Genomic DNA, 23,060 nt, shown 5'->3' on the forward strand with positions numbered 1-23,060 from the left:
TTGCAGTTATTTTTTTGTGTTAATTTAGTGCAAATTATTCATGCAACTCAGGTATCCACACCCTAGATCAAAGGAATACACCCAGTTTGCCACGAAGTACCGTGTCCTCATCATACACTCTCTTTACTATGATTTTAAGTGACTACAACAATAATAATCAGGCAAATGTCCATTTTAATTGGTGAATGCAATCAAATGGGTTGGGATTTCACTGTGGAGGAGCTGGGGCTCATTCCCAGGTGTGTGTTTCTCCAGCACACAGCTGTCCTGGACTCCAGTGCTCTGAAGACTCGGGTGCAGCTGAGCAAGAAGCGGCGGTGCCGGGCGCCCGCATCGCACTCGCTGCGCAGGAGCAGAGGGCTGGACCTGGAGAACAGGTTTTCCTTGACAGAAGAGCCAGATAATGGCTGGATGTTCAAAGATTCCACAGGTAACCCCTCAGCTACCTGGAGTAATTGGTTGTGGTCAGCCTGGGTGCAAGGGCAGGAGTTTGTAAAAGGCGTTTTTTAAATACTGCCCTTCATTCCTGCTTGAGTGCAGGAAGAAATGTTGAGCAAGGCAGAGATGAAAAGCCAGCTCATGGTTTCCCCCTCTGCTTTTTTTATTTTTTTTTTTAACAATTAATTAGAAGAGAAGAAAACTATGCAACAGGAAGATTCTGAGGAGGAAGACAAGATCCAGCACACTCCGAGGTCATCTTCTGTGCAAGCCCAGAGACTGCCTGTGTTCCCAGGGATGGATCACTCTGTTCTCAAGGTGAGCTCAGGCAGAGCCCAGTATTTAAGTATTAAATACATTGAATACCTACAGATGCTTTATAAAGAATTCCCTCACTCATTTCACTCATTTCAGGGAATTTTTTTGTTTTTATAAATCTGGAGTGATCTGTTCTGCATTCCAAAAAAAAAAGCCTGGATGCTGGCTTAAAAGGACCCCTTTGTTTATCTTTATATTTAGGCCCAACTGCGGAAAAGACAGGAGTCTGAGAGCACTGGTGACATCGGCTCTGCTCAGCTCTTCAAATCCCCCAAAGCACAGCTCGGCACTCCCGGCAGCAGAGTGCTGCCCTCCAGTGTGGAAAAGGAGGACAGGTGAGAGAATCCCAGCGTCAGGAAAAGGCTCGTGCTCTTCTTGGTGGAAGGAAAAAATAATGCAACAAGCTGTACATTGCTTTTTTGTTGTTGTTGTTTCTGGCAGGAGTTTTCATAATGAAAGAATAAAGAGTATTTTTTTTTAATATATATCTTAGGTCAGAAGAAAAGTCTCCTCAGTGGCTGAAAGAGCTGAAATCAAAGAAGAGACAGAGCCATTATGAGAATCAGGTTTGAAAAGGTACTTGGGTAGGAAGGGGGGCTTTGCTGAGTGCAGGTGTGCAGTGACACACTCACATTTCCTTTGATGTGTTGGTGTCACCACTGTGGCCCCACCAACACTGCCCTTACCCTGTCCTGTGCACCAGGGGTGGCAGGGGCTGGTGCTCCTCCACTCCCAGTCACAGTTCCACTGGTTCTCTGCACATAATTTGATTTCCATAACCCTCACTCTGTTGAGATTTCCCAAAGTTTGAAAACTTTGTGTGGTTTCAGCCCAGTTCTGGGTGGCTCTTAAGCATTTAATGCATTAAACAGACAAGACCAAGGTGGCACTACAGCAGAAAACACATTCTAAGGGGTTCCTGTTCCAGCTGGCCATATCACACCCTTCCTTCTGTTCTCCTTTCCAGACAATGATTCTAACTAGGAGAAGATAAAGAAGTTTAACAGAAGCCTTAACTCATCTGAACCTAAACCCCCATGTCATGTTGCTGCTGTTTGCTTCCTGCCTCAACTGCTCTGTGCATGGTGCCTTCCTGTTTTGTGGAGAAAAGCTGCTTCAATTCATAGTCAAATACAAAGCTGTGTCTGTCAGCTCGGGGGGACAGTGGCACTTCAGACCTGCCTGCCAGGAGAACCCCCCTGGGTCATGGTAGCACTTCAGAAAGTCTTGGAAAACAGAGATATCTGGGAGTGCTGTGATCCAGGGAACTCCCCTCACCGTGGAGCAGACTCTGTAGGTGTTCACCTCTGGGAGATGTGTCTGGTTGGGCTTTGTGTTTGTTTATGAAAATAATAATTTTAATCAAATTTGTCTTTTTTTTTCTTTTTTTTTTTTCTTTCGTGAACAAATAGTAAGCTCCTATTTAGAATGAAATTTGTGGAAGGTGAGAGTGGAAGAACAAATCATGTTTACTGCCATATTGAAAAAGGAAACTTGATTATTTTTTGTAAAATGTATTTTTGATTGGCTTGTATTTACATGTGATCTGCTGACCTGGCAGATGGAGATAATTTTTAGATGAACAAAATGTTAACTTTTGTCACTCTTGAAGTGGTATATTCTGTGTTTTGTCAGCATGTGGAATAATTGCTTCATTGGAATGTCTTTCCTAAAAAGGATCAAGCAATAATGTCAACCAGTTCTCTTTAAAAAAAAAAAAAGTAAAAATATTGTAAATACTGTTTTTATAACAAAAAAGGAAGGGAAGAGGGAGGATGTTACACTCATATCAGGGTTCCAGTTAATTGTTGAATGTCACTTTAATAGCAGTTCAGATAGTCCCACTTCATATTTTTATTTGTTAATCTGTAAATACCAGGTTTAAGTGTTTATTTTTATGCCGATTTTGTGGGATAACCTAAATGTGATCTTCAGTTTCTCAGATGATTTCCTGTCTTTCCTTTGGCAAGACGTGCTGATAGCGGAGTAGAGATCTCCCGGCCCACACGGGTGTTTGGCTATCCCCAATGCTCAGATATTCCCTGTCCCTGGACACTCATTCTGGAACACCAACCACCATGGCCATGGAAGACAGACTCGATTCTTGCCCCAGATAAGTGCTCTTCCAGTGACCTCTAAATGTGTACTAGCCCAGGGAGGGAGGTGACTCCAGGTGTTCCTCAGGCTCAACCAGGAAAAGGTGGAAGAGGGAAAAGGAGAGTGGAAAGCTCCCCTTACCTGGCAGAGCTCCTTGGGCTGCATTCCCCACATCCTGCTGGGGGGCTCCTCTGCATACAAACCATAAAGCACCAGCACTTCAGCTCCTTTTCCTTTTTGTCTTTTTTTTTTTTCCCCAATCAGCGTTTTGGGAGCGCGGCTCCCGTGGGGCCTGCCCAGGCCGATGTCTGTCAGGCTTGGAGCTGCCAAAACCATGTGCCAATTCACCTCATGGAGGAGTCATGGGGGGGGATTTGCAGTCCCAGTCTGCAGGAAATAGCAGCAGGATGGCAGGAGACAAGTCCCATCTGCACATCTCTCGCTCCCAGATTTTATTCTGGTGGCAGCTCCCTGTGCTCCCTGGAGATGAGATGGAGACATCTGTCTGATGTAAAAGTCTTTTTTCCTGTTGCTTTGCCCTGTTTCTCATGGGAGCTGTTGCCACTGTTATTTTGGCAGCCCCTCTGCTCCCCACGGAGCAGTGATCCCCAGGATTCTGATGGAATTTTGGGATGGGCCGTGTCAGTGCAGCCACCACCATTGACCAGCTCCTCTTAAAACCTTGCACAGATTTCCTTCCCTCTCCTTTAGATGATGGTGGAAAAGGTGACTCTTGGCGTGTTTTTTGGGATATATTCCTGTGGCAGCACCCAAGGGTTCCATGGGCGTGTCCCACGTGTGACACTCACCTGGGCCAGCCCGAGCAGCACGTGCAGGTGAGGAGGATGATGGTGGCTGCTCTCACTCACACCAAGTGGGGCCTCCCACGTCCAGAAATCAGTCCCTGCTCACAGGAACGTTCACCCAGGCTGCGTTTTCCACTTCCACAGGTGACAGCGTTGTGTTCCCAACAGCTGGAGGATTTACTGGTTCTTGGTGTAGGCCAGAAATTCTGTAACTGTTTGTGTTGAGGAAACTGAGGGGATTGACACGAGGTTTCCACACAGCCCTTGAATGTGTTTGCATTTCCACGTCTGCTTGGACAATGCACTGAAATTACTGTATTGAGTAGTTTAACCTACTACTGAGAAATGTTTAATGCTTAAATGTCTAATTAAAGAGCATCTTTAGAATGTTGTTGAATGGGAAAGTGTTTTTTCTGCTCTGTTATTTCTTTATATTGTACATGGATTAAATATCGACTTCCTTCTCTTCGGGTTATCGCTCTGTAATAAAAGATATATAAATATGTTATTACTTCTTAAATGATAGAACAGACTGTAATACACTTTATATAATTCTATTTTAATTCCAAATAATGCTTCTTGGAATTTTTTATGCTTTCACTTTTGTTGCCATGTGCTTTTTCCTGCTGTTTATTGGAGATGGAAGTGAGCTCTAAGGTTCCTTCAGATGTGCTGCTTCCTTCACTCCTGGATCCTGCCCTGGAGCAGGTTCAGCTCTTCTCCAAAAAGTGATGCTAAAGGTGATGGAGGCCCTGTAGTTTCCTTTGTCTTTCCCCTCACAGCTCCTTGCTTAAAAAGCCACATCAATATTGGTTTTAGAGGTGGGATGATGTGTTTTGTGGAATTCAGAAACACTTTCTGACTGCCCTCCTCTCATGATCCCCAGCAATCCCTGCTCCAGGTGGCTTGTCAGGGACTTGCACGACTGCTCCACTGCTTTTTATTGGAATTCCCAGTTGTGCATTTCTTCCTTTTTATTTTTCTGTTTGCAAAGTCACCTTTTTAACATCTATGAATCTTCAATTTGGTCCTCCTCCACCAGAGCCTTTCGCTCCTTGCAGAGAAAGAAGCAATGTTGGTTCTCCAACCTTTAACATCCCCAGACTTTCCATAGGACTTAACCCCCCCACACCATCCCCTTTCCACCCCCACAGAAGTTTGTTTCACCCTGTTCCTTGTTTGCAAACTGAAATGCACGTGGGGCAGATTTGGGAATACAAAGTGTGACCTGTAAGAGGTTTGGAGCAGCAAATCCCTGATTTCTGCAGGGGTGGCGTGTTCCAGGGGCGGGTGGGCAGTTCTGGGGTGCTGCTGCAGGGTGTGGCTCTGCCTCACGAGGTACAGGTACAGAACCTCTGGGGTGAGTTCCCAGTGCTGTCACTGCTGTCCCCAAGCCAGCTCTGGGGTAAAACAAACTATTCCAGTGCAATGCAGAGCTGTCACCATAACTGTGCTCCCCATCAGCCCGAGGTCATTGTCTGCACCTCCCTGAAGGACACTGGTGCAAGAGCAGCTGCAGCCAAGTGAGGGAAGTGTTGGACCCATCCCTTCAGCCCACTGCTGAGAAGGAAAAACTGGTATTTGCTTTAATTCCTTTTAAAAATGGACTTTCAGCAGGAGAAGGCTTTTGGGGCCAGGTTGGACAGAACTTGGAGCAACCTGGTCTAGTGGAAGGTAGGGGGAGCAGGGGGGCAAAATGAGATGAGCTTTGAGGTCTCTTCCAACCCAAACAATCCTGTGATTCTATGAAACCACCTCCATGGAGCTTTAAAGGGATTTGGGGTGTTCTGGCAGGAGCTGCAGAGTCCAGGCCTAGTTCTGCTCACCCTGGGAGTGGAGAGGGTGAAGGGTGGGAATCCTTCCTGAGCTGGTGGTGAGCTGTTCCGTGGCTGTCCTTGGTTCACTCAAGTATAAATGTATTGCAAAAATATAACCTGGAATAACTTCTGGTTCTTCTGGTGGGATTGGCAGAGGAGGAGAGCCAAGGTCTGGTGGTTTATCGGTTTTTTTCTCATTCCATAATAAACAAAATGGTATCAAATCTGGTTTTGAAGGAGCTCTTGTGGAGATTAAGCTTTTATGTTGCTCCACGTAGCCTCATGGAGTCTGTCAATCTGGGTCACAGTAAATACATAGATGGAAATCACACAGTGTGATAGAAATCCTGTATTTTGTGTTACACAGTTTCCTGGGGAATAAAGATATTCTGGCTGCTGTATTTTGTTCTGTACCATTACAGTTCCAGTTTAGCTTTGCCAGGTATTAAGAAAAAACTATCTGCTTTCTAACAGTCATTTTTCAAAGGGATTTAAGAGGCTGACAGCTAGAGGAAATTGAGGTTTGTTTGGGAGAGGCATCAAGGAGATCCAGTGCCCCTTCTGTCATGTTTTTGGAATTGCTGTGTCAGTGTGGAGAGCTGGGAGAGGCAGATCCAGGGCCTGTGGCCGTGGCAGAGCTCACTGAATGAGGCTGTGGGAAGGAAGGGACTGGCACGAGAAATTCTGTTTCTAATTTGTTGAGAACAGCTGATGTTGTGTTTGGTGAGACAGAAATGAATCCATTCCTCCTCAGTCTGTGCCTGTTGGAGCTGTGGCACCTGTGGGACATCTCTGATGGGGACAGCAAAATCAGGAACCACAGGATGGGCAGAGTGAGGAAGAATCAGTTGGAGACACCTGGGTCATCCCTGTCACACCAGGCCTGGAGCATCACCCAGCGAGGCCAGGGATGGGGTGGGGCTGAAGGGCCTCATTTGACACATACAACAGGAGAGGTTTCCATCCCTCTCCCCTTCAGTTTGTCCAGCCTGGCCCAGGGAATTCACTTTTCTGGCTTTTACAGTAAAGGTTTCATGGTTTCAAGATGAGCCATGCTCAGAGCAGGTAGAAAAACCTGCAAGGACCGTAGTAAACTGGGATCTGTGCAGCTGAATAAAATGTTCCCTGAGGAATGAGGATGGTTTGGATCTGAAGGGACTCTCAAAGAGAGAGTTAGGCCTGCTACCAGCAGAGTGAAATTCTCCCAGTTTGGTGCCTGGTGTGAGATGCTCCCAGTTTGGTGCCTTACATCATCCTGTGCCTGTGAAGATGGATAAACCCTTGTGCCAGGCTCCAGAAATCCCTGTCACACACCCCAGGATGTGTTCCCAACCTGTTCCTGGGAAATGCTGGGGAAGGAGCCAGACTGGGGGCAAAGAAAGAAAAGGGACTTGATGGAGAGAACCTGCTCAGGGCCAGAGTTAAAGCAAGAACACCAGTCTGGAAATGCTGAGCTGCTCCAGCTTCCTGCTGAGCTCCTGGAGCCAACCCTGGCCCTGCGTCGCCCCTTGCCCTGGAGCCCCCACAAACGGGGATGTTGTACCCGGTTTTTGCTTCGTGCTGTGCTCGGTTTCCAGGCTAAACCCTCCCGTGAACTGCTGACGGCAGAGTTTTCCAGAGAACCTGGCAAGAAGCAGCGTGAACGTGCTGATGTGAATTTGGACGTTAATCTTCTGTAAATCGAGCGGCCCGTGTCCGAGGGACGGCCGGGAGAAATCCGAATGACGTTTCCATAGCTCGCTGCGCGCCCGCACTATTGAGATGAAATCTCATGGATGGAATTCCGTGGACGCAGCTGCTGTATCAGCGCTCGGGGAATTCTGCTGTTCTGTTCAGAAGCAACCCATAAATAGCGGGGCCGCCCGCGCCGCCCGGCACAGCGGAACCACACGGAGAGGTAGCACTGCTGGCACTGCAAGGGGCTTTCACAAAGAGTTTGCGTGTCTGAGTCGAGCTGTCCCCCAGCGAAGGGTGTGGCGAGAAGTGAAGCTGCAGGGTTTGATTTGGGACGTTACCAAACTCCTTTGTTCGTCTCCTAAGCCCTGTGTCAGCGTGGCGTGGCCGGGGAAGGCGTGTTCCAGTGTTGGAGCAGAGTTTTGTGGATGTTCCTGGACAGCGAGGAGGGGGCTCTCACCGCCATCCCCCCCGGCCAAGGCGGCGGCAGCAGCTCCGGCTGCCGGGTTTGGTGTCCCCCGGGATGCTGGAGCAAGGGAGAGGTGTCGGGTTGATGTTGTGGGGAAAGATGTCAGCAGCTGGAAGCAGAGAAATTCCTGCTGGGAACAAAAGCTGGGCTGTGAGATGGGAGTTTAGTGGCAACTGGGCGAGCTGCCCTGGGCAGAGGGCTCCATGTCACTTGGGACGTGGCTCAGTTCAGTCCTGCGGGTGCTTGGGTGAGGATTTGGGGCCTGCAGGAGGGAGAGGAGGATGGATAACGGAGCTTGCTGCTAGCCTGGACATCCCTGGGGATTTACAGCTGCTGCATCGGGGTCTGTGCTAACCCGTGCTGCCTGTTCCCGTGCCAGCTTCATCCTCTGTTTCATTACCAGCTGTAAATCCTGGTGCCTCCAGTCTCAACCTCCTGCAATTTGGGTTTTCCAGGCACAATGACGGAGCAGCAAAGTCCCCCCGAGCAGATGGCGACTGGGGAGGGTGCTGGTGAGCGAGGTGGCAACTACAAGGTATACTGGGCTAAACTGGGGACAAGTGGATGCTGGGTGGAGCCGTGGGATGCGGTGTGCATGCCAGGCTGGAACCAGTGGCAGCACTGCAGGTGCTGCTGGGGACAGGAGTGGCCTCCAGCTCTCCCACAGCTGCAGTGGGGGTGGCCCTGCTCTGGTGTTGAGCCCAGGGGGGGCTGCAGGTTGGGAAGCAGCTGGGGCTGGGGATCTGCTGCTGCTCCCTGCCTGCGTGGCTGCCAAGGCCATTGGCTGGCCAGGCTGGTGTGCAGCTGCCCAGGGGTTTCATCCAGGAGATGAAGCATCCCAGCACAGCGGGATCAGCTGTGGGCCCAGGCACTGAAACTCCCCAGGTGGGTTTGTAGGTTGGGATTCAGCTCCTACGTTGGTTGAAGGTAAATCAGCTGGAGAGGATGTGGTGGGTGCAGAGCTTCCCACAAAGCTGCTCCTGGACAGGGAAGGCTGGAGGTGGGAGCCGATCTTGCCAGTGGGAGAGGGGTGCCAGGACCTGGGGCTGTTTATTGCTTTGAGGTGCACAGAAGCTCCTGAGGAACCTGGGTGTCACCCCTGTCCCTTGAGGTCCCCATTATGTGGTGTGTGCAGGAGGCTCTGCCCTTGTCCCAGACTCAGGTGTTGCAGCTGGGGCCCCTTTGGGACAGCGCCAGGGGGTGCCTGGTCACCCCACTGGTGCCAGGTCACCTCCTGGTCCCTGAATGGTGCTGGGCACCCTGGGCCCTGCTCTGTGCCACACTCTGGCTGGAACTGGCTCCAACCCATCCTGCAGCTCTCTGCTGAGAGCAGGGCAGCCTGGGGAGGCACTGGGGTCTCTGCACCTGGCAGGGCTTAGAAGGAAACACTGAATAAAGAGCTTGTGCCAGGCCAAGTCAAGGGGATGGTTGGATCTGGCAGGAGCAGTGATAAGGAAATGATAATGGGCAATGACCAGGCTGGGGGTAGGAGAGGCAGCCCATGGCTCAGGAATTCTCTTAGCCCAAACCTTCTGTGTTTCCAGTGCTTGATCTGGTTTTCAGCCTGTCACGGACAAAATTCCAGCTTGTGCTTTACCAAACAAACACCCTTGGCCAGAGCTCTGTCAGGGCAGAGGCACTGGCAGGACCTGGCTCTGCCGGGTGAGGAGTGACCTCAGCACAGGATGGCTGGGATGGAGGGACACAGCCAGAGCCCTTTGATCACAGCTACCCCCATTTCCTGGGGTGTTCCCCTGCTGTGGTGGCTGACAGCGTCTCTCCCCACCTTAGATCACGATCTACGAGCTGGAGAATTTCCAGGGGAAAAGGTGTGAGCTGACAGAGGAGCTCCCCAACATCACCGAGAAGGAGATGGAGAAGGTGGGCTCCATCCAGGTGGAGTCTGGCCCGTAAGTCTGGGGTGGGGAAGCTGGAGCAGCGCCAGGGGGTGGCAGGGAGAGCATCCCCCTGACCTTGGGGTCCTGCAGGTGGCTGGGCTTCGAGCGCCAGGCCTACGCCGGGGAGCAGTTCGTGCTGGAGAAGGGCGACTACCCCCGCTGGGACTCGTGGTCCAACAGCCACAGCAGCGACAGCCTGATGTCCATCCGGCCCCTCCAGATTGTGAGTAGGGCTGTGCTGGGGTGGCCACAGCGCTGGGGACCAGCGGGGACAGCCCCTGACCCGCCCTTTCCCCCAGGACAGCGCTGACCACAAGATCCACCTGTTTGAGAACGCGGGGTACACCGGGCGCAAGATGGAGATCGTGGATGACGACGTCCCCAGCCTCTGGGCCCACGGCTTCCAGGACCGCGTGGCCAGTGTCAAGGCCCTGAATGGAACGTAAGGATGGGGACGCAGGGGACACCCCAACAGGTTCATGCCTGTGGCACTGTGGTTGGTCCCCCCAGGGTGGTGACAGGGGCACCTGGCACAGCCACTGCAGCGGGGCAGCTGCTCCCATGGTGCTGCTCGTGCCCATCGTGTCCCTTGTCCCCTCCCTGCTGCCACCTTTTCCCTGGCCCACAGGGAGTAATAGGGACCATGGCAGTGTCCCTGGGGCTGGATGATGGCTCCTTGCCCTAACCCACCACCGAGCAGTGGAGCTGTGGTCCCTTCTCCATGAACTCTCCATCCCCTCCTGGCACGCGGCGTTTCCCACCCGGGCACTTGGTGACACAGGAGCGGCCCTGGGCAGCATCGCCAGGCTGTGGCAGGCAGACACATGGGCACTGGGGACACTGGGATGGGGATGGGGACACTGCCCCTGCTCCAGGGGCTGTGGGGGTGTGGGCTGGGCACTGCTGAGCGCTGCCTCGGTCCCTGCAGGTGGGTGGGCTACGAGTACCCCGGCTACCGGGGCCGCCAGCACGTCTTCGAGAAGGGCGAGTACCGGCACTGGAACGAGTGGGACGCCAACCAGCCCCTCATCCAGTCCGTGCGCCGCGTGCGGGACCAGCAGTGGCACCAGCGGGGCTGCTTCGAGAACAGCTGAGGGACCCCCAGCCCCCGCCGGGGCCGCCCGCGGGGTCCCCCGGCTGCTGCCGTGACCGTGGTGTTTTTTGTGCAAAAACCTCAATAAAGCTCTGAGCTGGAGGCTGCCGGGGCCTGCCTGGTCCTGGGCTGGGGGAGGTCGGGGAAGGGGGGCAGGGGGATGGGGAGGGGGCTATGGTGGTGCCCAGCAGCCCTGCACAGGGCAGAGGGGGAAGCGCCAATGTTTGCAGAGTTACATAAAGGCTGCAGCTTTCCAAAAATAACCCCCGGTGCTGCCGCGTCAGGGTTTTTCCAGTGCCTCTGTCCCTTTTCACAGCACCTCCTGCCCGCTCCCAGGGCTGCTGGCCAGTCCCAGGGCAGGGAGGGGGCCGGGGGGGATGTGGAGCGGCCATCCCTGGGTGGTGCCAGGCCCTGTGCGCTCCAAGGGGGGCTCATCCCGTGGCGGGATGGCTGTGCCCAACCTCAGCGTCCTGCAGGGTCTCCAGCCCATCCCCAGAGAAGTTTCCCACAGTGCTGGGGGGGGTTTCCCATAGGAATGAGCTCTGACATGGGGGGGGCTGTCCTGGGGGCAGAGGTGGGGGGTTCAGGGGTGCCGCAGGGTGCTGGTGGGAGCTGAGCTACCCTGGCACTGCCCTTCCCCAGGGGCACGGTGGCCACGCTTGGGGACCCACTGGGCTGGGGCAGAGATGGGAGATGGGCTTGAGTCCCCCCGGGGCTTTGTGCAGGTCCCTGAGCAACCCCCCGGAGGTTTTCCCTTTGGGGGGGTTGGTGGCTGTGAAAGGCGAGTGTCTGGCCCCGAGTGGCAGAAGCTGCTTCCAGAACAGTCCATGGGGCTGCCACTGCCCGGGGCTGGGATGAGCTGAACCAGCCCAGCAGAGCCAAGGGAGGGGCTCACTGAGCACTGTGGCAGCCCCTTGCTGAGGGGATGGGATGTGGCTGCAGGGCTGCAGTGCCCTGCACTGGGACCTGGGACGGGTCCATGAAGGTCCAGGGCTCGGGATTAACTGAATGGATTAACCCAGGAGATGGGGAGGGCAATACTGGGTCCATCTGTGGGGCTGCAGCAGGAGACACAGGCAAGAAAGGAGGGCTGGGAATGCTGGAAACTCTGGATCACGCTCTGACCTGTCTGTGGCCTGATGGGTTCCTTGCAGAGCTGCAGGGTCACCTTGGCCCCTCTGGCCCTGGAAACCCCATCACATGGAGCCGGGGCAGCTGCAGACCCCCCAGCACGTCACTACCAGGATAGGCTCTGGTGACAACACCCTGTGGGTGACCCTGTGTGCAGCCATCCTGGGGCAGGGGATGGGGCAGAGGTGACCCCACAGCCCATCACCTGCTGTGGGACCCTCGGGAGGTGCTGTATGGGAGAAGGGGCAGGTGTGGGGTCTGCCCATGCTGGGTGACACTTGCTGGGGTGACAGCGGGGGTCCAGCTCCTCTGTGGGGTGAAGGGGGCTGTGGATGCTGCACGGCAGCAGCAGTGTCCCCCCCTCTGTGAAACCTCCCTTGCTGCAGCCCCCAGCCCCGTGCAGCCTCCTGGCTCAGCTGCTGGGACAATGCCAGCAAAGGGGCTCTGCTGCTGCCCTCGCCCCCCAGCCCAGCCCTGGCTGTGCTGCCCATCCAGGCACATCCCAGCCGTGGGCACGTGTGAGCCCCACGCTTTGTCCTGGTGTCACCGAGGGGCCCCTGGGCGCTTCTCGGGGACCCCAAAAGGGCGGGGAAGAGCCCAACACCCAACCCTTGAATGCCCCGCGGCCCCAGGGTGCTGCCAGGGTGCTGCCCTGCTGCAGCTGCACCCAGGAGCGGCCCCAGCCCCTGCCCATGCCCGGAGCCCCGGCCGCGGTCGGGAAGGGGCTCCCGCGGTGCCCCCGGCCCTGGCACGGGGAGCTCCCCGGGCTGCAGCCGGGCAAAGCCAGACGTTCGCCGGCGCTTTGAGGCGTTTTATCGCGCATGGAAAGAGCCGAGCTCAGCAGCTCCGGCGGCGGCTGCCGGGCTGTCGGGGGGATCAAGTCTCTGGCCCCGAAACGCCTGAAGCGGGGCTGGCGGGGCTTTGTTGGCCAGGCCCGCCCCGGCTCTTGGCACGCGTTCGGCTGATGCTTGCAAACTCCAAATCTCCTCGCCACCAACCCGACAAAGCGGGTGACTCGAATGTGACAGGTAATGAAATAACTCGGGCTCGGTGTTCGGGCAGACAAAGGCTGCGGCGGATCAGCTGACCCTGGTTTTCATTGGGGTTTAATCCAGCATTCTCGCTTTGAATCAGGCTTTAACTATTTTGTAAATAGTTTTGGCACCTCTCTGCTGCAGCTCGGTATAAATTCCACCTCCCGGCCCCAGCCCGTCACTGGCTCAAGCGGGTACTGGTATAACTGGTAAGACTTTGCTATTTATTGTCCTCTCTTTTGCCGAAGCCTCCTCCCGACCCCCGGGGCCGGGGTCCCTTCCCGGGGCCAGCGGCGGCTGAGCCGGGGACAGTCCCGTCCCCGCAGCCCAAAGCCACCCGGCCACGGCTCCGTTTCTTTGTGTCAGGAATGAGTTTTCAGTTTTTATCTGGAGCTGCTCAGATACTGAGGCTCCTTCCAGGGAGTGGCAGTGCCAGGCCGGGCCGGGAGGGCTCGGCACAGGCTCCTGGGGCTGGGGCTGGCGGGGGGAGCCCCAGTGCTTCCCTCCATCACCCCTCCAAGCACCCACGTGGGACCGGGACGCTCAGCTGTTACCTGCTGGACAGGGACAGCAGGAAACCCTCGACCACAGGGCCTGGGCTCCACTGGGAATGCTTTAGGAATTCCCTGGGCTCACAGTTCCCTGTGCTGGAGACCCTGGGCAGGTCCCAAGGGCCATTGACTGTGCTCTGAGCCTGGGGAGGTTTTTGGTGCCCAGCAGAGTTTGTTCCTGGCACCCCCAGGCTGAGCCCATCCCGCTGCAAGCCCTGGTCCCGACACTCCCATCCCTGGGCAAACTGCAGGGTATGGATGGGGGCATGGACACAGGGCACGGGGCTCTGAGCAGGGTCCCAGCGTGTCCTCAGGGGCAGATTTTAACCTGCTGAGTTTCCCTCCCAAGGCAGCAGACAGCCCAGCTGATGATGGCTTCCGAGCACCAAATGCCAGCCTCCAAGCAGCAGCAAGCCAGCTCCAAGGTCAGTGGGAGACTGCCCGGCCCTGCAGGGGGGTGAGGGCACCCTCAGCCTCCCTGGGTGCCCAAATCATACCCGGAGGCACTGCTGGGAGCAGCTGAGCTCCCCTTGCCAGCCCCCCTGGCACTCCCAGCTGGTGCCAAGCACAGCCAGCAGCGCTGCTGAGCCGTTTGCAGCAGGGCCAGGGGATGGGGAATGGGAATTTTTTGGCATCTCGCAGCCTCGGTGCAGGTGGAGCTGTTGGGAACAGATCAAGTGCTGATCTCCCACCACCGCTGCACACACAGCAGATCTGTCCCCACCGCCGCTGACCCCTGAGATCTGTGCTGAGCTGGCGGCCCCGGGGCTGTCCCCGAGCTGTCCCCGGGTGTCTGGGTCACCGTGTCCCTCTGGTGGCTGCGGTGCTCCAGCCACAACCCGAGTCCCTCAGCTGTTTGCTGCCCACTGTGAGCGTGGGCATCCCTCTGCCGGGAGCACCGGGGCACTGGGACAGAGCTGGCAGGGCCTCGTGGGCACCCGTGAGTGAGACCTGCATCCTCAGAGGGGTGGCAGCGGTGGCTCGCACTTGCAGGCTCCTTAAAAGCCTCTGGAGTGCAGTTTTGGGAGAGGGAGAGGTCTGGATTGCTGCAGATGTGCTGTCCCCGTGGCCAGGGACAGCGTGTGCCCCCCGTAGTGGCGGCAGGGGCGGGGTGACACCCGCGCTGAGGTCCTGCTCTCTTCCAGATCGCCATCTTCGAGCAGGAGAACTTCCAGGGCCGCTGCCATGAGCTCAGCGGGGCCTGCCCCAACCTGAAGGAAGCCGGCGTGGACAAAGTGGGCTCCATCCTGGTGCACTCCGGACCGTACGTGAGGGATCTGGGGGCCTGCGGGGGGTGGGAGGGAGGGGGCTGGGGAGGAGGGGTCTCCCCGCTGCCACACCCGCACGGCACCGCGGATTTCGTGCGGCCAACGCTGCTGAGCTGCTCGCCCGCCTCACCCCAGTGAGTGCCCGGTGCCAGGGCTTGCCAGCAGGTGAGCAGGGGGACACAGTGGGTGAGCAGGGGGTGACATTGTCACCTGGACAGGCTGATAACCCCGCTCAGCGGCGGGAGAGTGGAGGGGTGTGGGCATGGGCAGAGATCACAGCGTTACCCCCAGTTTGGTTTCCCTCCCTTTGGGTGCAGGGACAGGTGAGACTGGGAGCCTCTTGGTGCCCTGCTGGCCCTGTGTGTGCTCTCCAAGCCACGGGCTCCGGGCAAGGGAGAGTCCCCCAAAAGCCCCTGGAGTGTTCCCAGCCTGCACCCAGCAGTGCTGCTCCCAGAACGACGGGGCAGCTGGTAGGAGCACAACCCCCGCTGGGACATTTGGGTGATCCTGTCAGTCCCCAGGGACCAAGGATGGGTGGCCACCACGTCGGAGCATCCCCAGCGGGAAGCCCTGCGGTGCCACTGCTGGCCGGGGGCTCCGCAGCCCCGCCTGGCACCTCCCTGGCACCTCTCCCTTCCTGGCATGGAGCAGGGGACACGGCTGGGGCTCAGCCCGGGCGCTCGCCGGGGGCGGTGCCAGGGGCCGATCCCCGCGCCGCTGCCCCCTCTGAAGCGCGTCCCCTGCTCTTTTCCAGCTGGGTGGGCTACGAGCAGGCAAGCTGCAAAGGGGAGCAGTTTGTGTTTGAGAAGGGGGAGTACCCCCGCTGGGACTCCTGGACCAACAGCCGGAGAAGCGACAGCATCACTTCCCTGAGACCCATCAAAGTGGTGAGAGCACCCAGACAGCCACTACCCACCCGCCAGACCAAGGTCTGCAGCCAGAAGTCTTCCCCAGCCTTCCCCCGCCCTCCCCAGCCCCGCGGGCGGAGGGGCAGCCCCTCCTGCGCACCCTCGCCCCAGCCCTCGGGGCCCGGGGAGCCGTGGGGGGGTCGGAGGGGGCGCGGGGACGGGGGCAGTGGCAGGTGACCCCAGAGCGGAGGACGTCTGCTGGTAAGTCTGGCAGTGCCCGCGCAGGCAGCGGCTCTCTGAGCTGGATGGAGGGACGCGGAGCACCCCCGGCATCGGTGGGAGCGGCGGCGCACGGTGCCGGCCCTGGCCTCGGTTTCCCCATAGCCCTGGGCTCTGCCCCCCCCTGCCCAGCCCCGCGGGGCCGGCAGCCGCTGACCCCCGTCTCTGCTCTCCCGGCTGCAGGACAGCCAGGAGCACAAGATCGTGCTGTACGAAAACCCCAGCTTCACCGGCAAGAAGATCGAAATCATAGACGACGATGTGCCCAGCTTCCACGCACACGGCTACCAGGAGAAGGTCTCATCCGTGCGGGTGCAGAGCGGCACGTGAGTAGCGGGGGAGGCGCGGGTGGGTCCCGGGCGGTGCCGGAGCATCCCCACGGGGCTGGGCTCCGCCGGGCGATGGTTGGGATGCGTGTGTTGTATAACCCCCCCACCCCGCTTGCCTTGCCAGGTGGGTGGGATACCAGTACCCTGGCTACCGGGGCTACCAGTACCTGTTTGAAAAGGGGGACTACAAGGACAGCTCAGACTTCGGCGCTCAGCACCCCCAGATCCAGTCGGTCAGGCGCATCCGGGACATGCAGTGGCACCAGCGCGGTGCCTACCACCCCACCAACTAAAGCCCCCGGCCCGTGCCGGGGCGCGGGGAGCGGAGCAAGCGTTCCCCCGGCCGCCGCTGTGCCCCCGCGGCCTCGCCTCCCGCCTCCCCCCGTGTGATGCCCGCGCTGCCGAAGCGACTCAATAAAGCTTGGAGTTTCAAAGTCCCAGCTCTGCCCTTTCATTCGCGGCGTGCGGAGGGACCCCGCTGCCGGGATGCCCGCCCTGCCCTCCGTGCTCCTGGGTGGGGAGGGGGCTCATCGCCACGCCCCCGATGTGCCACCCAGCCACCCAGCGCCGGTGCCACCGGGGCTGCCGGGTCACCCAAGTGTCCGGGGTGAGGGAGGTGACCTGGGGGCTCTGGGGCTCAGCCCCGTCCTGGGCGCACGGCCAAGGCCGTGGGTCACATCCTGCTGCAGGGACAAAGGTGTCCCCTGAGCACCGGGGCAGATGCCACAGATGCTGGGGGAGCTACGGGAGGAATTGCCCTCTCGGCTGGGGCACCTCCAAGGCGAATAACGGTATTGGTTATTAGGCTCTGAAAGCTTTAATTAGTAACAGTGCTTTAATTTAGCAGTCACGGTGCTAGAGGATGCTTTTATGATCGTGTCATAAATCGGGCAAAGGAAGCGGAGGAGCGCAGCTGCCTGGCCGGGGTCTCCGTGTGGTGGCAGAGGCGGTGGCGGTGACAGACGTGGTGGCGGGGGCGGCTGGGCTCGGTCCCCTCCGGCAGCAGGACGTGGCCGTGGCAGCCGCTCAGTGTCACTGCGGCAGTGTGGGCACGGGGGGCACAGGTGAGGGGCACCTGACGGGGCACTCCGGGCACCCCGTGGCTCCTGCCGCTCTCCTGGCCCATGCAGGGACCTGCCTGGCTGCGGTGTTTTGGTGTGAATCCCGGCCAGCCCGGGAATCTCAGGGAGTCAGGGATGCTCAACATCCTCCTCGTCAGCTCCCGCGCCCAGCGGGCGGAGTGGGGTTTGCCCCCGGATCCTCCGTGTGCCAGAGGCTTTTCCCTGTGCTCCGGAGGAGCCCCCCGGCGGGCACAGCCCAGCCCACGGGCGACCAGCCCGATTCATCACTCGCCACGCGCTGCTGCGAGCTGCCAGCTCCTCGGCGAGGCTTTGGCAGCCACCGCGCTGCTTCCCTGCGGAAAGCTGCGCCTTTCCTTCCCCAGGGAGGATTCAGCATCATCCCAGACCTGAACGTTTTTGTGAAAAAAGGGGCTTTTAGCGGTAGCAGCGGCAGTGCCCGCGGTGCTCTGTGCGTGCCGGGAGAGTCGGTGGGAAACGGCGGCTTCTGGGGAGCAAACTGCTGAAAGCAGCAGCGGGGTGGGGAGCAGAGACCCCAGATCACGGAGTCAGAGATTCCCAGCCGTGGAACCCTGGAACGGTTCGGGCTGGAAGGGACTTTAAAGCTCATCTCGTTCGACTACCCTGCCACGGGCAGGGCCACCTTCCACTCGCCCAGGTTGCCCCAAGCCCTGTCCAACCTGACAGTCGGGGGCCAGGGCAGCTCCCGCGGGGACACCGGAGCCCGGATCTGGGTGGGCTGGGAGGGTTCTGGGGGAAAAACCACCGAAAGCAGAAGTGGAAAATGTGAACGAGCCCCGAGCAGCTCCTGTGGGACCCGTTGGGGGAAATTCCTCATCTGGTGGCTGGGTGCACCCAGGTGGGCGCCCTCGGGTCACCTGGAAGCAGCCTCAGCTCTGCCGAGGAGGGTTTTTCCCTCGCTGGCTCTGGGGAAATGTGCTGAGAGAATAATTTGTTTTTTAAACATTTTTATTCAAAAGCAGAAGATCGCCTCCGTCCCACGCCCGCTGCCGAGCTGCCATCTGGCTCGCTGCTACCGCGCTCGTCGCCTCAGCAGCTCGGAGCCCCCTGGCCACCCCAGCCGTGTCCCTGTCCCCTCCCTCCCGCTGGCCATCGTCCCCCGCTGCCGGCGGGGCTGCGGGAGCGCGGGGCTGCCGGTGCCGGGGAGATGTCAGCGGTCCCACGGCGCTGCTGGGCTGGCTGGGTGGGTGGTTTTGCCGTCGTGCCAACAGCCGGCAGAGCTAAAGCTGTTCTCCAGGCTGGGGAAGGGATTTTTTTTTTTTTTTCCTTTTTTTTTTTTCACCCAGCAAAAAGAACTGGGGGGGATCAGACCCCACCGCTGCCGGCCGTGCTGGTTCCATCCCCCGGTTCCTGCCGTGCCCACGGCGGTTGGAGCGTGCCGGGGTGGGCGGGGGGATCCCCGCGACCCCCGGCAGGTGAACCCCACAGGGGAGGGGCTGCCTGCAGGGGAACAGCAGCAATTTGCCATGGGGTAATTAATGAAAGAGTGAGAACGATGCAAGCCCTGGCTAAATCCGACACTGAGGTGTCTTTTCCTTCCTGTTTTCTTTTCCAACTGGAGCAGCAGCCGCTGGCTGTCCTCGGGAAGTGCCTCCGTGAGGACCGCGGGTGATGCGGGATGGGCTGGTGAGGAGGAGGAGGCAAAAGCGGTGAAGAAATGAAGATGTGCCCGTCGGCTCCCACTGGCTTTGCTTTGCCTTTGCCGGGTGAATCCCACCTCGGGACACCCCAGGTTGTAGAATCATAGGCTAAGAAACAATAGTCTTGAAAAATATGAGTTGTTTTTTACTTAGATACAGCGGGCTGAGCTCAGTCGCTCCTGCAGCCTGGGTGCTCTGGGTACGTAATGTGCCCTGCCAGCTGTAAGGGCTTTACTGTGGGTTTCACGGATTTTTACCCTCTGAAAATTATTGTTATATTTGATTCTCCATCTTCAGGAGCCACGTGATTACATGAGATTCTTAGCTTCAATTTTTTTCTCTTCTTCTTTGCATTAAATGGAGCCTCCAGCCTCATGTTTGTGCCTCCACGCACAGACCCAGCCACAGACACTGGAGGTTTAAGGAAGGAAGGAAAACCAAGCAGGAACCCAGAATGTATTATTAAAGCCTTGTGGTTTTCAGGGCAGATTTGTGATTTATAAATGTTCAGCTTTGGCATGTGGAAAAGTAATCTCTGCTCTGATTAATGCGAGGGCTGATGCAGGAGTGAAATATCCCGGAGAGAGAGAGGAGCTTTGGCTCTGGCTGTCCCCGAGAATGGGCATTCCTGTCCTCAGTGCCAGGCTCCCATTTGCCTTCTGCTCCTTGTTTTTGTTCCTGACATCAGTGTGATGAGGCAGAGTGAGGAAGCAACGAAACCTCTACAGCTCCTTACAGCCAGTAAAATCCCCGTCCGCTTGAAAAGCTAATTAAGAAACATCACTTCTTCAGAGGCCAGAATTGGAAGCAGCCTCGTGGAGACATAATGGGATTACCGGGTATCAGGGGATTGCAGCCGGCCAGGACAGCGACGCTGCTGCCCCACCATGATGAAACCCTCAAGACCAACCCAAAACTCTTCTCTAACCCCGAGAGCCAAGGCGATGTTCTGGGAACCGCGGTGGGAGTGAGGAGCTGGGCAGTCGCAGCCGCCCGGCTGCCGTGGGACGGGGCTCCCCCTCCGCGTCCGACACCTTTCCCCAAACAAATGGAAAAAAGCAAATGTTACATCCCCCCCCGGGCCAGCGGCCAGGGCAGCCCCGATTGCTCCGGGTTCACCCGCAGTGACACTGTGACCCCTCCACGGGGACACCGCGGCCGGAGAGCAGCAGCTCCAGGTGGGGCATTGGCACAGGAGCAGCCAGCGCTGTCACGTCCTTCGAGGCTGCAAATCCAGCGGCAGGGAGCTCTGTCCGTGCCAGCGGAGGCCGAGGAACGCTGTCCGAGCTGGAAACCCCTGGGCAGCGCAAGTGGCAATTAGGAAACATCTGCTCCTCTCAGCCCGGGCGGGCTGCGAGCGAGCGCATGGCAACGTAATGGGATTAAAATGTATCACCGGATTACGGCAGTGCTGGCAGATCAGCTGCCGTGGATGTTCTTAGGAAACCGTGGGGGGAAAAAAAAAAAAGAAAAGTAAATTTCTCTCTTCGGCATGGACATAACCTTTATGTTTCTTTTTTATTTATACCTTATGCACGGTGCAGAGATGGAGCCAGACATTCTCTCTGCACGGTTCAGTTCATCTCAAAGGAAACCGGGGCTGAGTTTAAGCAATTTTAGGTGAAATGGCCGTGTGAGCAGCCAGTCCCTGGTGCTGCCACCACAGCCGTGGCCTCAGGCCAGGAGAAGTGGTTTTAGCTGGGAGCCTGGGGTATGACACGGTGGCCTGTCGCCTCTGTCACCTCTGTAGGTGTTGGGAGGTGTGTCACCAGCTGGATTTGGTCCCTTTGGCAGAGCGTTGGGTGGTGGGAGGCTGGTGCAGGAGCGGGGCTGTGTCTGGAGCATCCCTGGGGCTCTTCCCCTCAGGGGAAACACCCAGGCTGCAGAAAAACCCTGAGCGAAGAAGCATCAGGAAAGAAGTTTGAGGCAGGAGCAAGAGAGGGGCCGGCATTCACCGTTCCCTATGGCTCCTGTCAGAAAGGCACAGCCCACTCGCCCCATCCTGCCCACCCCGGGCTCCCCCATCGCCGCCACGCCGGGCACAGCTGGGCCGCTTTGGGGGTCTCCATCCCTTTGTACCCAACGCCGGGGGGCCGTGCCAGGCATGGGCACAGCAGCCCTGCAGACAATGGGGACATTCTTCGGCAAACCAAAGCAATAACGCCGAGAGCCGCCCGCTATTTTGGGAGCTCATATGCTCCAAGGCAAATGTCATTTGTGTGTAAGATCCATTTAGGGAGCCGCGTAATGAAGTCGTGCATCATGAGGAGGGACCAGCTCACTTAGCAACCTTCCCGCGTGTGACGTCTGGTGTTCCTCTGCAGGACGGGATTGCTCCTTCGGCAGCCGCAGAACAAAACGCTGCTCGCAGCTGCCGGGAGAGGCGCTTTGGGCTGCGAGCAGCTCCCACCAACACCCAGCTCCGGAGGTGGGCTTGTGCCCCTGTGCTGTGCGGGGTTTGGGTGCTGCGAGCCCCTGAGCTGCCCCTGCCCGCCGCGCCTCGGCTCTTTTAGGGGTGGAGGAAGCTGAGGCAGGGTGGGGGGACAGAGCCCTTTGGTTGTGGGGAGAACTGCCGTCTCATTTCCCATCGGGAGATGCCCCCTGGGTGGGCGTGCGGGTGCCCTGATGTGCTGGTTGTACTGGGCATACTGGGTACCCTGGCGTGCTGGATGCGCTGGGGGCTCTGGGCACAGGCTGGCAGCAGGAGGAGGGCAGGGAAGGAGAGGATGGCTGTCTGACGCGGCGGAATGTCTGTCCGGGTTCTCTGCAGGTTTCCGGATGATGAGCAATTACGGGTGAGATTTAGAGCAGATTAAGTCAGAAGGCAAAGTCCATTATCTGCCCAGATGAGCTGCAAAGGCAGTGTGGAACGGGAAGTGGGGCGCTTTAACCCTCATCCCGCTGGACACCGCCGGCTCTCTGAAGGACAGCGGCTCTGCTCCCCTGGACATGGCGACATCAGGACCGCAGCAGGCCCCTTCCCACAGTCATGGGATTTTGGTGCCCGAGCTTGCCCTAATTTCCTTATGGAACGCATGCCCTGCCTGTAGGAGACCTGCTTCACCCTCCCGTTGGAGGTGCCTCTCCCCAGCCGCAGGGCCAAGCTGAGCTGCAGATGCTGAGGCCGCGGGGATGCATTTTAGCAGAAAGATGCTTTTGAGGTCACTGAGGGTTTATTCACTGTGCTCTCTGACGTGTAAATCTCTCTGAGAATAGTCCCTGTTCCCTCGGGGAAGGCTGTCCTGGGGGGGCTGAAGCCACCCTCGTGGATGTGCCCACTGACCCACCCCGGAGAGCCCCTGCGGCCACTCCCCTGGGCAGCGGCCTCACTGGAACCACGTTCCCTCAGCTGTGAAATGAAGGCTGTGAAATTTACTGCTCTGCTTTACAAGGGCACCGAGAGGCAAGATTAATTGTTTGGCCTGTGGGGCTGCAGATAGGATGGGCTATGATCCTCGAATCCTTCTGTTTTGCTGTTTGCAAGGCACTGCGGGAGCGCGGCTCCGCTGGGATCGTGGGCTCCTGTCCCCAGCCTCGCTCCGGATGGCCACGGATTTGGGAGCTGGCTCAAGGGCAGATTCAGCAGCTTGGGGACAGCACGGCCGGTGGCTCTGGTGACCTCAGACCCGACATGCAAAGGGCAGCTCAGTCCCCAGCACCTGCGTGTGGGGCAATGACGCAGCTGGAGGCACCGGCTGCGACACGGACCTTTGGTGTTGGGATTAAACTTGACACTTAGAGCCCGAAAATCTGCTTAGGGGAAAGCTGACACAAACCTCAGCACTGCCAGGACGTGTGCTGTGGAGCAGGGTCAGAACCCTCCCTGCACTCTGGCTGATCCGAGGCCAGTGTCCCAGTGGGTGTTACCCACAGCTGTGTTCCACACATCCCACAGCCCTCGAGTGAAAAATCCCAGTGTGGGATGATCAAGGCCTGCAGCAGATGTCCCAGCCGTGCCAGCCCATCTACAGCTCCCAGCCCTTCCCCACAGCAGGGGTGTCCCCAGTGGTTTTGCCTCCTCACTCCCTGGGGATGCAGGTCCAGAGTCCCATCCCAGAGCCCTGGCTCCTTCCCAGTGCAGTGAATTCCCAAACATCCCTGTGCCCTGTCATCAGCACCAGTCTCTTGGCATCCATGCAGGAAGCTGTCCCCCCCACCTTTGCTGGCCCTTCAGCTTGCTGGGGTGCTCCTTCCACTCGTTCTGTGCCAGTCCTGGAGATTTTTGCTGCAGAATCAGAAATTCTGTGGGAGAGCTGGCACCCAGCACCCT

The 23,060-nt window shown here is 57.8% G+C and overlaps 3 protein-coding genes across 7 annotated transcripts in view; all 3 read left to right on the top strand.

The window, feature by feature from the left end:
* Window positions 1-4,056, top strand: part of KIAA1671 (KIAA1671 ortholog) — a 64,768-nt gene extending 60,712 nt beyond the window's left edge. For 2 of the 4 annotated variants that reach the window (XM_053993576.1, XM_053993575.1), the window contains exons 4-8: window positions 256-430; window positions 629-756; window positions 958-1,091; window positions 1,250-1,332; window positions 1,724-2,162. In XM_053993576.1, coding sequence (XP_053849551.1) covers window positions 256-430; window positions 629-756; window positions 958-1,091; window positions 1,250-1,328 — 516 coding nt within the window. In that variant the 3' untranslated portion in view covers window positions 1,329-1,332; window positions 1,724-2,162. The other 2 variants (XM_053993574.1, XM_053993577.1) reach the window with 2 other exon arrangements.
* A 169-nt stretch (window positions 4,057-4,225) lies between these two features.
* On the top strand, window positions 4,226-10,687 carry CRYBB3 (crystallin beta B3). The gene is made up of 7 exons (XM_053993587.1): window positions 4,226-4,399; window positions 5,124-7,373; window positions 8,075-8,154; window positions 9,411-9,529; window positions 9,608-9,740; window positions 9,817-9,959; window positions 10,446-10,687. Exons 2-7 carry the CDS (start codon window positions 7,238-7,240, stop codon window positions 10,609-10,611), a joined length of 777 nt encoding a protein of 258 aa, XP_053849562.1. The 5' UTR covers window positions 4,226-4,399; window positions 5,124-7,237; the 3' UTR covers window positions 10,612-10,687.
* A 2,955-nt stretch (window positions 10,688-13,642) lies between these two features.
* Window positions 13,643-16,468, top strand: CRYBB2 (crystallin beta B2). 2 transcript variants are annotated; one of them, XM_053993588.1, is made up of 5 exons: window positions 13,643-13,751; window positions 14,472-14,590; window positions 15,349-15,523; window positions 15,905-16,047; window positions 16,175-16,468. In XM_053993588.1, exons 1-5 carry the CDS (start codon window positions 13,695-13,697, stop codon window positions 16,341-16,343), a joined length of 663 nt encoding a protein of 220 aa, XP_053849563.1. In that variant the 5' UTR covers window positions 13,643-13,694; the 3' UTR covers window positions 16,344-16,468. The 2 variants fall into 2 exon arrangements, with proteins under 2 accessions (XP_053849563.1, XP_053849564.1); XM_053993589.1 differs by having other exon boundaries at window positions 15,349-15,481.
* Window positions 16,469-23,060: the final 6,592 nt, after the last annotated feature.

Source organism: Vidua macroura, chromosome 18 (assembly GCF_024509145.1).
Source record: "Vidua macroura isolate BioBank_ID:100142 chromosome 18, ASM2450914v1, whole genome shotgun sequence".
Taxonomy (NCBI): Eukaryota; Metazoa; Chordata; class Aves; order Passeriformes; family Viduidae; genus Vidua; species Vidua macroura.

Coding starts and splice junctions, on each gene's coding strand:
- CRYBB3 (XM_053993587.1), top strand. CDS start 7,238: ATGAAATCTCATGGATGGAATTCCGTGGACGCAGCTGCTGTATCAGCG. Junction 9,530..9,607: donor ATCCAGGTGGAGTCTGGCCC/GTAAGTCTGGGG, acceptor GGGGTCCTGCAG/GTGGCTGGGCTTCGAGCGCC. Junction 9,741..9,816: donor CCATCCGGCCCCTCCAGATT/GTGAGTAGGGCT, acceptor CCTTTCCCCCAG/GACAGCGCTGACCACAAGAT.
- CRYBB2 (XM_053993588.1), top strand. CDS start 13,695: ATGATGGCTTCCGAGCACCAAATGCCAGCCTCCAAGCAGCAGCAAGCC. Junction 13,752..14,471: donor AGCAGCAAGCCAGCTCCAAG/GTCAGTGGGAGA, acceptor GCTCTCTTCCAG/ATCGCCATCTTCGAGCAGGA. Junction 16,048..16,174: donor GTGCGGGTGCAGAGCGGCAC/GTGAGTAGCGGG, acceptor TTGCCTTGCCAG/GTGGGTGGGATACCAGTACC.